Source organism: Dipodomys ordii, unplaced genomic scaffold, assembly GCF_000151885.1.
Source record: "Dipodomys ordii isolate 6190 unplaced genomic scaffold, Dord_2.0 Scaffold24, whole genome shotgun sequence".
NCBI classification, from domain to species: domain Eukaryota; kingdom Metazoa; phylum Chordata; class Mammalia; order Rodentia; family Heteromyidae; genus Dipodomys; species Dipodomys ordii.
Genome location: NW_012267240.1, coordinates 17,774,071 through 17,788,341, shown reverse-complemented (window position 1 = coordinate 17,788,341; position 14,271 = coordinate 17,774,071). Strand labels below are relative to the sequence as shown.

The window sequence follows — 14,271 nt, the reverse complement described above, 5'->3', positions numbered from 1 at the left end:
TGCACGCGGCACGGAAATGCCCAGTTATGTACAATTCTGCTTCAGGCTTTCCTCCCAAGTAGGAGTCCAGCCAGACTTTGCCCGGACCCCTCCGATCCTGGGCGTGGCTTCGACGCAGCTTCTGATTGGCTCCTAGAAGCAGAGCCCAGGGCCAATGAAACGCGGGGGCGTCGTCTCGTGGGTGGGGCTCTGGGCCTGGCGTGGCGTGGCGCGCTCTGCAGCTTGCTCTGCAGCTCCCTCCGCTCCCGCCCGTGGACCCCCCCCCCCAGTCTTCCCGCGGCCACCGCTCTTCTTCCAGCCGCGGCTCCAGGGCACAGGGCCAGGGCGGACATGGCCTTGGTCACCGCGGCCGCTGCACGAAGGACTCTCCTCTGGTCCCGTCCCCTGCTCCCCAGACGCGGCTACCAGACGGAGAGGGGTGTCTACGGCTGCCCGCCCAGGAAGGCCGCGAGCCGCGAGCTCCGGGACGGCCCGGCGCGGCCCCCAGGTCGGAGTGGGGACCGGGGTCGCTGGGGTGGGGGTGCTGTGGGGGCGGTTGTTGGGAGTCAGGTTGGGGAAACAGACCTGGGGCCCTGGGGCAGGAGGGTGCGGGTGTGACTCAGCATTGGTTCCACTCTTAGGTAGTCTCGAACTTTCCAAGTTGGGTCCTGGTTTGGGGAGGATTTCTGTTTTCTGTCCGTCCATCGTCCATAAACTCGGAAGTGGGAGGCAGGATCCCAAGTTCTAAATGTAACCCCAGCCTACACGTCCCGAGTCTTCTTCAGGACCCACGTGTGCGTGGGCTTGTTGCGGTGCCAGCCCGGGGCAGCCCCTGGGGAGAGGCAGGATTGTTGGTTGTGGTCTTGGACTAGGGTGGCATTTATCTGTGTCGGTGACTACCCAGCCCTCAGCTTGAATTCTGCTGAACCTAGAACAAGTTGCTGCTGGTTTTAGTGGAATAGCAGGCATGTACATTCACTTTTGACATCCCTGTTTGCATGCTCACGTGTAAGACAGTGGGTTCTGCCAATTCTCCGCACTTTGGCAACCAGCTGCTCTAAGGGTTTGACCCTAGGCTATGGCCCCTCCCTGGATTTTGAACAGTGAGGAGGGAAGGTTTTCTGAAGTCATTCATTCTGTCAACATAAATCCCCCAACTTTCTTCTTCCTCTAACTGCTGTTACCACCCTGTCAAGATAAGTCTTCACGGCTTAAGAATAAATTCATGCCTTTGACATCCAAAATTAAGTATGTAGGCTCTTTGTCTCCCTTGATTAGAGGACAGATACAAACAATGTGAGAAAACGTTTTGCATCTTTGAAGGGACAAAGAGTAGATCAATGTGAAAGATTCTTTTCTGCTTCTGAGCTCATGACCTTTGAATGTTGTTTCACACTCCCGGTGGTAACTTCAGGATTTTGCCCTTTCTTCACCTTAGGGAACATCTAAAAAAAAAAAAAATCTGTTTTCTCCTTAGGGAATGCATTTTGGCCAACATAGGTTGTAAATCCTGATTTAGGTTAAGACTAGATATATTTGACTTTTCAAATTGTTGTACTTTTCAAATTTTTCTTATATTAGGAATCGAACTTAGGGCCATCTACCTCTGAGCGACTTCTTCAGCTTCCTCGGACTTGTATAATTTGTTCTCTAGACCTAACCCTAACTCTAAACTTCAATCTTAAGTATGTATTAATAGTTTCAGTGTTTCAAATACTGGTTCCCAGCTCTGGTCCTTCCCTTTTCCCCAGATTGAGGTGAGCTTCCAGAATACTATTTTTTTCTCTCTCTCTCTTATATAAAGGAGGGTTCTGGGAGGGAAGAGCAAAATCAATTCTAGAGACAATTTTTTCCCCTAGAAACAGTTGTTTGTGTCGCAGTTGCAGGATCTGATTTAAGGAATTTTGTTGGGAAGGGTAATAACTTTAATTTTATGTTTTTTAAAATATTTTAAGTAAAATGTAGAGGCTAATGGAGTAACATTTCCAAATTACCACTATGTGTAGATATGGCAGCTTTTTTTTATCTTTCTGTGTCAGAAAATTCATGTTTTAGAATTGTTTTTGTAAATTATTCTACTAGGCTGTGTGGAAGGAAGGAGAAAAGAGAGTTATATATTTGATCTCCAGTAGCATTGTTTTGGTCCAAACATGGTCAATATGCAATATAGATGGAAAAGCTGTCTTTGTGTGTAGGGGGATTAGGGGGAGTGAATACTGAGGGTTGGAACTTCAGGCGGCACATTTTCAGCTTTTTTTGTTGATAGAGCCACACTTCCCAACCTAGAATCATCTCTCCCAAGTGCTTCTTATTTTTCAACCTTGCCAGGCTCTGCATTCTAGGCTCTGATACCACAGAGAATCCATTCTTGTTTTTTTTTCTTTTTTTGGGGGGGGGGATCATGGAGCTTGATCTCTGGGCCTGAACACTCTCCCTCAGCCCTTCAGCTCAAGTTTAGCGCTCTACAACTAGAGGCACTGCACCATTTGTGGTTTCCTGAGTGGTTTATTGGAGATAAGAATCTCACAGACTGGCTTTGAACCACGGTCCTCAGATCTCAGCCTTCTGAGTAGCTAGGATTACAGGCATTAGCCACCGGTGCCTGGCACAAGAATCCATTCCTGTTAGCAAGGCTAAATTTCTATCTTTGTTGAAATGGATAGCTCCAACTTCTTATTTCTTACATAGAAATAGAAATAGGCTTGGTTCTCTGCAGTTTGAATTTTGCCTGTACAATCAGGAGAGTAAGCCCTTTATGTATGGGGCAATATACTATCATTATGCTTTGTGAAGATAAAGATTTTCTTAGTTTTTCCTTAAGTTCTGTGTAAACATATGTTTATGGTTAATCTTGCAACTGAAATAGGAAGCAGTCTGACAAGGTCAAGGATGGCTTTAATCTTTTTTTTTCATGATGTGTGCTATTTGTCATGAAAGGTACTATCTTGGTATTGATGAGTTAGTGTTAAGAATGCTGTATGTTACTTTTTTCTATTGGCTGGCAAAGTAAATGAAAGGACGATGAAAATGGAAACATCAAAAGTCACACAGTGCTGAAATCCCCGTACGTGGAATTCAAGTAGGAGGATTGCAAGTTCAAGGTTAGCCTGAGTTACATAGCAAGAATGTATCTCAATAAACTACTAAATAAGAACAACAAAAACTAACTTGGTGGCTGGGCTCACGGTGAAGCCGAGACCTTGGGAGGCTGAAGCAGGAGGATATCAAGGACAAGGCCAGCCTGGACTGCATAGTGAAGTGGGAAGAGATATAGTTAGGTTATGGAGCCTCCCTGCTCTTCTTCACCCATCATTGATGTCTTTTCTACATATCTTTATCTTGGTTAGAATTGGTGCTTGCAAAGAATGACTACATCATTCACTAACACTTCACTTGTACTCAGACTTAGAGGAAATATTGAATTTGATTGTAATGGCCTTTTATATAGCAATGATTTCACTAGATAAACTTTGACCCATGAGGATTGATTGCTTTTTGTAGCTAACTTGATGATGGGTGTAAATCTCGGTTGTCAAGTAAATTTTATTTATTTATTCATTTATTCAATATTGAGGTCTGAATTTAGGTTTTCATGCTTCCTTGCCAGGTACTTGAGCCAACTCACTAGTCATTTTCCTTTAGTTATTTTTTAGAGAGAGTCTGGTACCTGGGGCTAGCCTTGAACTACAACTCTCCTACCTCTGTCTCTGTGTATATAGGGTTTACAGCTATGAGCTTCCACACCTGCTTTTATTTATTTATTTATTTATTTTGGTTTTGGGGATTGAGAGTCTGGTGCATTGATTTGGAATTTATTAAAAAAATAGTAATTTACAATGGAGATGGGTTTAGGAGTTGTGATTCTTGGGTATAAAGAATTATAAAGAAAACATAAAACTATATGTCAGTATTTAGAGCCCATCACGAGATTGAAGAGGATTTGATCTGTTGGAATCCAAAGTACTTTTAGTGATTTATAGCTCCGCACTCAGCTTTGGTAGTGATTGAGGTTGTGGGACTCTTTATGTTGGAAATAGTAGGAATCGTTACTGCAGTTATAAAGAAAAAGCTTCAAAAAATTGAAGAGCTGTATAGATTTGCAAAGATAAAGAAAATCAAATTCTGGAACACGAATGCAGAACTAAGAAGTATAATAGTTAAGCATTTTTTTTGGGGGGGGAAGGGGGAAGGGCCGGTCGTGGGGCCTGAACTCTGGGCCTGGGCTCTGCCCCTCAGCTCTTCAGCTCAAGGCTAGTGCTCTACCACTTGAGTCACAGAGCCATTTCTGGTTCTCTAGTTGTTTATTGGAAATAAGAGTCTCACAGATTTTCCTGCTGGGCTGGCTTTGAATTGTGATCCTCAGATTTCAGCCTCCTGAGTAGCTAGGATTAGGAGTGAGCCACTGGCAGGGTTAAGCTCTTATACTTTAAAAAACAAATGTCTTGCTGAGCTCACATCCTAGCCATTCAGGAGGCTGAGATCTTAGGATCATGGTTTGAAGCCAGCTGGGTCAGGAAAGTCTGTGAGACTTAACCCCACTTAACCACCAAGAAGCTGATGTGGAGCTGTGGCTGCAGTGGTGGAGTGTTAGCCTTGAGCAAAAAAAAGAAAAAAGAAAAAAAAGCTCAGGGACAGCGCCCAGACCCTAGGTGTAAATCCTAGGACTGGCACACACATACACACACACAAAGGTCACTTTTCATTTTTCATTATACACATATGAATTTATGTGTATAGTTATTTTTACAAGTCTGTACTCATTTTCTTATTTATCTGACTTTAGCTGTCATATAGAGAAATAAGGTTTATCTGAATTTTAATAGAATTTAGTCTTGAAAATCACTGGCAGATGTGGTGAGTAGAAATAAGGTATTAACAAGGTGGAAGGCTGCAGTGCAGGCTAATTGTTGTGATTTGTGGGCATCTCTTTAACTGCACTGTTTTGTTTTCCTCTTATCTAGTTGATCATGGCCTTTCCAGATTGGTGACAGCATACTGTGAGCATGGTCACAAAGCTGCCCAGATCAACCCTCTCATCACTGGACAAGACCTGCTGGACAAGGTGCCTGAAATCCAAGCCCTTGTGGAGACACTGCAGGGACCCTTGACCACCACAGGTAAGAAAGTAGCTGGGAAGGCGAGAAGAGGAGAACTGCCCACCCACATGAGGCAGGGTTCTTTTGGATGTTTGTGGAGAACTTAGACGTTTGAAGAGCTGAGGCTTCCACTGAGCTTCTCCACTGAGGAGAAAGGAGGGACACAGTTGTCTTCAGGGAAGGCTGGCCTGGAGGTGTTTTAAGAGAGGGCCTGCTTCATGGGCTGGAAAGGTGGCTCAGTAGTAGAGTGCTTGCCTTGCATGCATGAGGCCCTGGGCTTGATTCCTCAGCACCACATAAGCAGAAAAAGTCAAAAGTGGTAGTGTGGCTCAAGTGGTAGAGTGCTAGCCTTTTGCTGAAGAGCTGAGGGACAGGTTCCCAGGCCCAGAGTTCTGGCACCATGACTGACAAAAAAAAAAAAAAAGAAAGGGCCAACTTCATACAAGTGCCTGTTGCTCACACCTGTAATCCTAGCTTCTCAGCAGGCTGAGATCTGAGGTCCACAGTCAAAACCAGCCCAGGCAGGAAAGTCTATGAGACTCTGACCTCCAATAAAATACCAAAAAGTCACAAATGTAGTTGTGGCTCATGTGGTAGAGTGCTAGTCTTGTGCAAAAGAAGCTCAGGGACAGCACCCTGGCCCTGAGTGCAAGCCCCAGGACTCTCATGCCCACACGAGCATGCACACACACACACACACACACACACACACAGAAAGTTGTTTTTTTATTTTCCTAGTTTTACTATTTCATAGTCTTTGACCATTTTTTTTTTTTTTGGTCAGTCGTGGGTCTTGAACTTGGTGTCCCTCAGCTCTTCAGCTCAAGGCTAGCCCTCTACCACTTGAGTCACAGAGCCACTTCCATTTTTTTTCTGGTGGTTAATTGGAGATAAGAGTATCACAGACATTGCTGCCTGGGCTGGCTTTGAACTGCGATCCTCAGATCTCAGCCTACTGAGTAACTAGGATTACAGGTGTGAGCCACCAGCACATGGCTTTTGACCATATTTTAAATTTTGTCTTCAGAATAATCTAAATAAGGTTGGCATTATAGCTCAGTGATAGCTTACTTGATTATATGTGAGGCCTTGAATTCATTTTCCCACCAAAAGAAAAAAGTATAACTGAATATCAATTATGACTTAATTTATTATTATTATTATTGTCAGTCATGGGGCTTGAACTCTGGGCCTGGGCACTGTCCCTCAGCTCTTCAGCTCAAGGCTAGCGCTCTACCACTTGAGCTACAGCGCCACTTCCGGCTTTTTTTCTTTTTTTCTTATATGGTGCTGAGGAATCGAACCCAGGGCCTTAAGCATGCAAGGCAAGCGCTCTACCACTGAGTCACCTTCCCAGCCCTCCAGAAAACTTTCTGCATGGTTAATGATTCCTTGCTGTGATCCCTTTGATTCATTCCCTAGGGTTATTGAACATGGGCAAGGAAGAAGCCTCTTTGGAGGAAGTATTAGCCTATTTGAACCAGATCTTCTGTGGGCCAATTTCTATTGAAACTGCCCAACTTCAGACCCAGGAAGAGAAAGACTGGTTTATGAGGCGGTTTGAAGAGCTGAAAAAGGAGCCATTTACCACGGAAGAGCGAAAACATCTGTCAAAACTAATGTTAGAATCTCAGGTATGGGGCTGGGAAGGTGGCTCAGTGGTAGAGCGCTTGCCTTGCATGCTTAAGGCCCTGGGTTCGATTCCTCAGCACCACATAAGCAAAAAGAAAAAAGCCGGAAGTGGCGCTGTGGCTCAAGTGGTAGAGTGCTAGCCTTAGCTGAAGAGCTGAGGGACAGCGCCCAGGCCCAGAGTTCAGGCCTCACGACCGGACCACCCCCCCAAAAAAAAAACAAAAAACAAACAAAAAAAAAGAATCTCAGGTATGAAAGTAGCACCTTGTCTCAATAGGATAGGTCAGGTCTCTCCCTACAGTGATAACTACTGAAGGGAAAAATTTACAGCACTGACTCTGAATTTGCTTTAACTTGCCTTCATTGTGTTAATATAGCAGGCAATACAACACAGCACTTTATTCTAAGTAGCAGCGTAGTAGGACCATTGGACATTTAAGGCTTTGTTTCTCCTAAGTCACAGTATTTTATGCTGGGTGCTGGTGGCTTACACCTGTAATGCTAGCTACTAAGGAGGATGAGATCTGAGGATTATGGTTCAAAGCCAGGCCTGGCAGGAAATTCCATGAAACTCTTATCTCCAATTAACCACCAGAAAACTGGAAGTGGCACTGTGGCTCAAGTGGTAGAGTACTTGCCTTGAGCTGAAGAGCTCAGGGACAGCGCCCAGGCCCAGAGTTAAAGCCGCTTCCCCCCACTCCCCCCCGTCCCCAAATAAGTATTTTTTGTATTTTTCCATTTCCTTTATAAAAGACAACAAAGTCCTTAAGTGCTTATTTTTCTTTGTCTTCTTCATGGAAGAGGCTCAATATAAATTAGTGGAATAGAATCTCTAAAAGAAGGGTGATCAAGATTCACGCATGTTTAGATGACACCAAGCTTCTTCCCAATAATTTTGATGGTGATCTTGATTAAGTAGTAATGTAGAAGCCTCTACTAAAACACTAATTAAAAGAGACACAGAGATCTCATACCTAGTCCCTAGTCTAGAGGACATATATAACAAGGTTCTCTGAATAAGTTGATTTGCATCCCCCCACTGTATCCTTGGCAGAACTGTCCATGAGTTGCTTATGTCTTCCTGGGATCTGTAGGGAATGGGCACAGCTCTGGCCACTGGCATATTGTGGGATCATGTCACAACACACATAACTCATCTGTCTTTCACCTGAGCAGCTAATGTGTCTGACTTGATGTTCCACAGGAGTTTGACCACTTTCTGGCCACCAAATTTGCCACAGTGAAGCGCTATGGAGGTGAAGGGGCTGAAAGCATGATGGGCTTTTTTCATGAGTTGCTGAAGATGTCAGCCTACAGCGGGATAACTGATGTCATCATTGGGATGCCCCATCGAGGGAGGCTGAATTTATTGACAGGCCTTCTGCAGTTACCTCCAGAGGTGAGTTTGTTTTCTGTGTTTCTCCCCAATACTGTGCAGTGCACTGAAATGCAATAAAACTGTGGGAGTCGTTGCCCTTAGCAAGTCAAGTAAACATCTGAGCAGTGGTCCAGGTTGTGAATGGGCCAAATTTAATGCTGACAGCTAGAACTGATATTCACTACTTGGGTTGCTTTAATGTGTGTTTTTGTATGGACACTTTCTCCTCTCAGCGAAGTTAAAGGATGATGGAAATAGAACTGAATTTTATCCTTTGACAGTACCTTTTTCATTTTATAGCCCTTGTTCAAACAAAGGCTATGCAATTTTATACAATTTTGCAAGAAGTCATGCAAAGTTTATAGTTATTGGATTATAGTAGAATTAATACTACATTTATCTCAATGACCACCAAAGTGAGTACTTTATTTTTTATTTTTTTATTTTTTTGGGGTCTGGTCATGGGGCCTGAACTCTGGGCCAGGGTGCTGTCCCTCAGCTCTTCAGCTCAAGGCTAGCACTCTACCACTTGAGCCACAGTGCCACTTCTGGCTTTTTTCTTTTTGCTTATGTGGTGCTGAGGAATTGAATCCAGGGTCTCAGGCATGCAAGGCAAGCGATCTACCACTGAGCCACCTTCCCAACTCAAAGTGAGTACTTTATAAGTGATTGGCTCTTGGTATCTCTGTACAGTCCAACTTAGCTGCTTTTTACATTGCCCAAAAGATTTGAAATCAAGAATGAAGTGGGTCTGAACTCTGGGCCTGGGCACTGTCCCTCAGCTCTTCAGCTCAAGGCTAGAGCTCTACCACTGGAGCCACAGCAACACTTCTGGCTTTTTTTTTTTTTTTTCTGCTTATGTGGTGCTGAGGAATCGCACCCAGGGCCTCATGCATGCAAGGCAAGTGCTCTACTACTGAGCCACCTTCCCAGCCCAAGAATGAAGATCTTTATGTCAAGGACCCATCAGAGAGATCTAAAATTGAATAAGAATTTTATCCTTATGCATGGATACATTTCAGGATAAATTTATAGGCCAAAAGATTAAAAATAAGCTGGGCGCTGGTGGCTCACGCCTGTAATCCTAGCTACTCAGGAGGCTGAGATCTGAGGATCTCGGTTCAAAGCCAGCCCGGGCAGGAGAGACCGTGAGACTCCTATCTCCAATAAACCACCAGAAAACCGGAAGTGGCGCTATAGCTCAAGTGGTAGAGCGCTCACCTTGAGCTGAAGAGCTGAGGGACAGCCCAGGCCCAGAGTTCAGGCCCCAGGACCGACAAAAAAAAAAAAAAAGATTAAAAATAATTATAACTGTTAAACGATTTGTCAAGAGGCTGGGAATGTGGCCTAGTGGTAGAGTGCTTGCCTACCGTGCATGAAGCCCTGGGTTTGATTCCTCAGTACCACATAAACAGAAAAAGCTGGAAGTGGCGTTATGTCTCAAGTGGTAGAATGCTAGCCTTGAACAAATGAAACTCAGGGACAGTGCTCAGGCCCTGAGTTTTGTCAGGCCTTGAGGATTTGTCAAAGTTAGAGTGAACCAGAGCTCAGAGAATGATGTATTAATCTTCAGACCTTTAGAAAATTCATGTGGTGTTAGTTGATTATAATGGTGTGCTCTGGTCGTCTCAGCTACTGGTGAGGTTGTGGCTGGAGATCACTTGAACTCAGGAATTCAAGGCCAGACTGGATAATTTAACAAGATATTGTCTTTTAAACACATTTCTCACATCTCATTTGTTTTGATTTTTAAAGGCTAGTTGCTTATCCTAATTACTCAGGAGATTGAGCTCTGTAGAATCACAGTTCAAGGCTAGCCTAGGCAGAAAAGTCCATGGGACTTCATCTCCAGTTAACCAGAAAATCCTAAAAGGGAGGCTTGTCTCAAGTGTTAGAGCACCAGCTGTAAGTAAAAGCCAAACAAGCATAAAGGCTTGTGTTTAAGCCCAGTACCAGTGGGCATCACACAAATACCCATACACAAAGACTAGTAATTGAGTCAAGGTAGACTAAACTGATTGGCAGATATAGACATATGCTTAAGTAGGTACAGAAATTCTTAAACCAAAAAATGACATTCCTAAGATCACTCAGATAAAACAGTCTTTCAAGATGAAGAAATTATAAGAACATACCTATTCTTTATTGTATATAGGTCAATTAGAAGTTGTTCAAAGCTAGAGAAAGTTCTAGGTATTCAAACAGTTTGGCTAATTTAGAATTTAGGTGTTTAAATCTTAGTTTTGGATCCAGCTTTGTCACTTATCAGTGAAGGACTTTTGAAAATGTATTGTTGATTTTCAAAATGGTTTATATATCTGTGTCATAGAAGACAAAAATGAAGTAGGAGCTCATATATCAAGAAATCTTTCCAGAATTCCATGGTATAATCTGCAGATATGGTTTGAGTTAAGCAATATACATCATCCTTTATCTAAGTGGAATTGCATTCTATTTTACTGGTTTCCTCTTTTTTTTTTTGTAGTATTATGATTTGAACTGAAGGCCTTGTATTTGCTAGGCAGGTTCTCCAATGCTTACAATCATTTCTTGTTCACTGGCTGATCATTCCTAGGCATGAGTCTGGACTATGATCCTCTTAATTTTTCTTCCCCCTGTAGCTGGGATGACAGGTACAACCAGTTTCCATACCCAGTTTCTTCCACTGAGATGAAGTCTCACAGACTTTTCTGCTCACTCTGGCCTGGAACCAAGAGCCTTAGCCTCTTATGTATCTAGGATAACAAGTGCATGCTATTGTACCCAGTTGAGAATGGATCTTGTGAACTTTTGTATCTGACCTGGCCTTGAACTCACAAACTTTCTGATCTCCGCCTCCCAAGTAGCTGGGATTATAAGCATGAGCCATTGGCATGCAGACTAGTTTCTTTTTTACTTTTAACAAAATTGATACAGAATCCGATTGGCAAACATATTATAACAGGTATATTTTTAAAAATTTTTTCTAATTGAAATCTGCTTGCTATTTTCCTCAAGTTAGGTTCTTCTTAAAATGTTAACACTTCACTTGATTCTGAAGATCACCAAATAACTCTGAGCCACACATGGATAATGAATATTTATAATAATTACAAATACATTTACATCATCTTTATTTTCATTGTATTTAAACTATCCACTTTCCCCCTAATCTCCATTGTGATAAAAAAGTATCATTTTCCTATTTGTCTAATAGCTGATGTTCCGTAAAATGCAAGGCTTAAGTGAATTTCCAGACAATGTCTCAGCCATTGGAGATGTCCTGTCTCACCTGACATCATCTGTGGACCTGGACTTTGGTTCCCACCGTCCACTCCACGTGACAATGCTGCCGAACCCCTCACACCTGGAAGCCGTTAACCCCGTGGCTGTGGGGAAAACTCGTGGCAGACAACAGTCTCGGCAGGATGGGGACTACTCTCCCAATGATTCAGCTCAGCCTGGGGACAAAGTCATTTGCTTACAGGTACTTGTGGCTTCAGGAAGTGAGGCCAGAGGTTGGGAAAACCAGGGAGCAAGAATATCTGGGTTAAATAGATCTGAAAATAAGAGGAAAGTGAAATCACATTTTGGGAAAAGATGATTTCTGCAGTTGTCTTAAACTTTCTCTTCTCAGATCTTCAACCCCATCATTATTTTAGATGTGAAAAAATAGAACATCGCCCTTCTTTACCACATTATCTACCAGAGTTTGTGATGATATTCTGATCTAGCAGGTTTTGAATGTTCTGGAAACTTAGCACATGGTAGAGATTCTCTCATAGTATTTCATTTTTCTTTAAACCCACCTTCCATGTGCATGTGACATTCTCTTCTCCTGTACCTTCTTGTGTTTGTCATGTTCATGATACTACAGTGAGGATTAGGTGATGGGAGCAAGTGTAGTCTCATTTCCTGGGCAAGGTGGCTAGGGAGAGGGAGAGCCCAAGTAGTGTGCTATTTCTCTGTTTTTTTTTTGGGGGGGTCCAGTCATGGGGCCTGAACTCTGGGCCTGGGCGCTGTCCCTCAGCTCTTCAGCTCAAGGCTAGCGCTCTACCACTTGAGCCACAGCGCCACTTCTGGCTTTTTTCTTTTTGCTTATGTGGTGCTGAGGAATCGAACCCAGGACCTCGTGCATGCAAGACAAGCACACTACCACTGAGCCACCTCCCAGCCCCATTCCTCTGGTTTTACAGACTATTTTCTCGCCAGGTTTCCTAGAGCTGAGATTCTCTTTGTGCCTCTGTAAGTCCCTCCCCTTACAGTATGCTGTGGAAACTACAGTGTTTGCTGCATGGACCAATGGCACAGGGTGTGATGGGGAGGGGTGGGTTAACTGATGGTGATGGTAAGTGGAAAGAGCAGAAGGAGCATCTTTGAAAGCTGCCTTTGACATCAGTCTGACCAACCAGTCCAAGAATTCCTATAATCTGCATACTTTGAGGAGAACAGGAGAATAGTGATAAAGCAGTTGCTTTTATATTCTTATTAGTATTTTATTTTAACAAAGAAAAAACTTCTTGTTTTCATTTCTTAGAACTCATTTTGTTCTATTAGTATTTAAAAGCATTTTAATCTAAAAACCTAAACTTCTTAATTCTTCATGTCCCTATCCCCCTGTGTTTTAGGTTCATGGTGATGCATCTTTCTGCGGTCAAGGAATTGTTCTTGAAACATTTACACTGTCTAACCTCCCACATTTCAGAATTGGTGGCAGTATCCATTTGATTGTCAATAACCAGCTGGGTTACACCACTCCTGCAGAAAGAGGAAGGTCTTCTTTATACAGTAGTGATATTGGTATGTAACACGGCAGGATTGATGTTGATTGTTCTGAAAGATAAGAAATTCTTAGAGAAACTTGTAGGTCATTGAAAACAGTGAGTTTTATTGCATTTCCCATGTTAAAATTTGGATCAGATGTGGTTAGCAGTTATTCAGCTGGCAAGTTAGTATTACTCTTACAGTCTGAGTGTGGTAGTTACTACTACTACTACTACTACTACTACTACTACTGCCATGATTATTCTTATTTTGTGATTTTTTTTGGATCAAACACTGGACTTCATGCAAGCCATGCAAGTGCTCGACCACTAGCTTTGCTTTCATCCCTGAGTTTGCTCTTGAAATCCAAGGAAATAATAAAAGGATAGAGTTTAGAGTGTCCTGTCTCAAATTCCTTCAGTAGCCCTTTCTGGTAGAAGTCAGAGAATAACACAGTAACACAGTACAATACTAGAGAATTACCTTTAGAATATTCAAGCTTGGAATGCCAAGAACTTAATAAAAAATAATATGTTCAATCCTAAGATTGGTGAGGTAGCCTACTGAGAATTAAAATGTGAAGAGTCAAGATCAACTTTGTGTGTGTATGTGTGTGTGTGTGGTGTGTGTATACTGGTCCTGGAACTTGAACTCAGGGCCTGGCTGCTGTCCCTGAAGTTTTTGCTCAAGGCTAGCTTTCTGCCACTTGAGCCACAGTTCCATTTCTGTCTTTTTGGTGTTAATATGAGAAAAGCCTCATGGACTTTCCTGCCCCAGCTGGCTTTGAACCAAAATCCTCAGTTCTCAACCTCTGCTTGGCACCTCTGCTTGGCAAAATCAACTTGTTTTAATCTATAAATATAAGCAATCTTGCTGGGCGCAGGTGGCTCATGCCTGTAATCTTAGCTACTCAGGAGCCTGAGATCTGAGAAGCGTGCATCAAAGCCAGTCTGGGCGGGAAAGTCCGTGAGACTCTTATCTCCAATTAACCACCAGAAAACTGGAAGTGGCACTGTGGCTCAAGTGGTAGAGCACTTGCCTTGAGCTGAAGAGCTGGGGGACAGAGCCCAGGCCATGACTAACAACAACAACAAAAAAAGGCAATCAGATCTTGTATTACCCATTCCTGTTTTCACAGAACCTGTTACAAGAACTGTTGGCTAATAGAAACTCTTTGTTTTTGTACCCAAAGCTTAGATAGAAGCCTTTTAGAATTGTCTATGGGAACTGTCTTTGTGAATAGTCTGGTAGAGAGAGTGCAGAACTAGTCTAGAATTTCTCTTTGAAGTAAATGTCTTTTCCTAGGATGTATTCTTTAATGACTCTTCTATCTCAGGAAGAAAGGTAATAGCAATTGCAATAGCAAAAATAATGTTAACTATTTTGTATCAGGCCTTATGATGAAGTTTTAATACTGTGTTTATTAGCTCATATAATCTTGAC

At 42.9% G+C, this 14,271-nt stretch overlaps 1 protein-coding gene across 1 annotated transcript in view; it reads left to right on the top strand.

Annotated features, from left to right (window-relative positions):
- The first annotated feature begins 206 nt into the window (after positions 1-206).
- Dhtkd1 (dehydrogenase E1 and transketolase domain containing 1) overlaps positions 207-14,271 on the top strand; it is a 33,447-nt gene continuing 19,382 nt past the window's right edge. The window contains exons 1-6 of the mRNA XM_013014767.1: positions 207-487; positions 4,941-5,096; positions 6,498-6,709; positions 7,912-8,106; positions 11,282-11,551; positions 12,693-12,864. Coding sequence (XP_012870221.1) covers positions 331-487; positions 4,941-5,096; positions 6,498-6,709; positions 7,912-8,106; positions 11,282-11,551; positions 12,693-12,864 — 1,162 coding nt within the window. The 5' untranslated portion in view covers positions 207-330. The remainder of the gene's footprint in view (positions 488-4,940; positions 5,097-6,497; positions 6,710-7,911; positions 8,107-11,281; positions 11,552-12,692; positions 12,865-14,271) is intronic.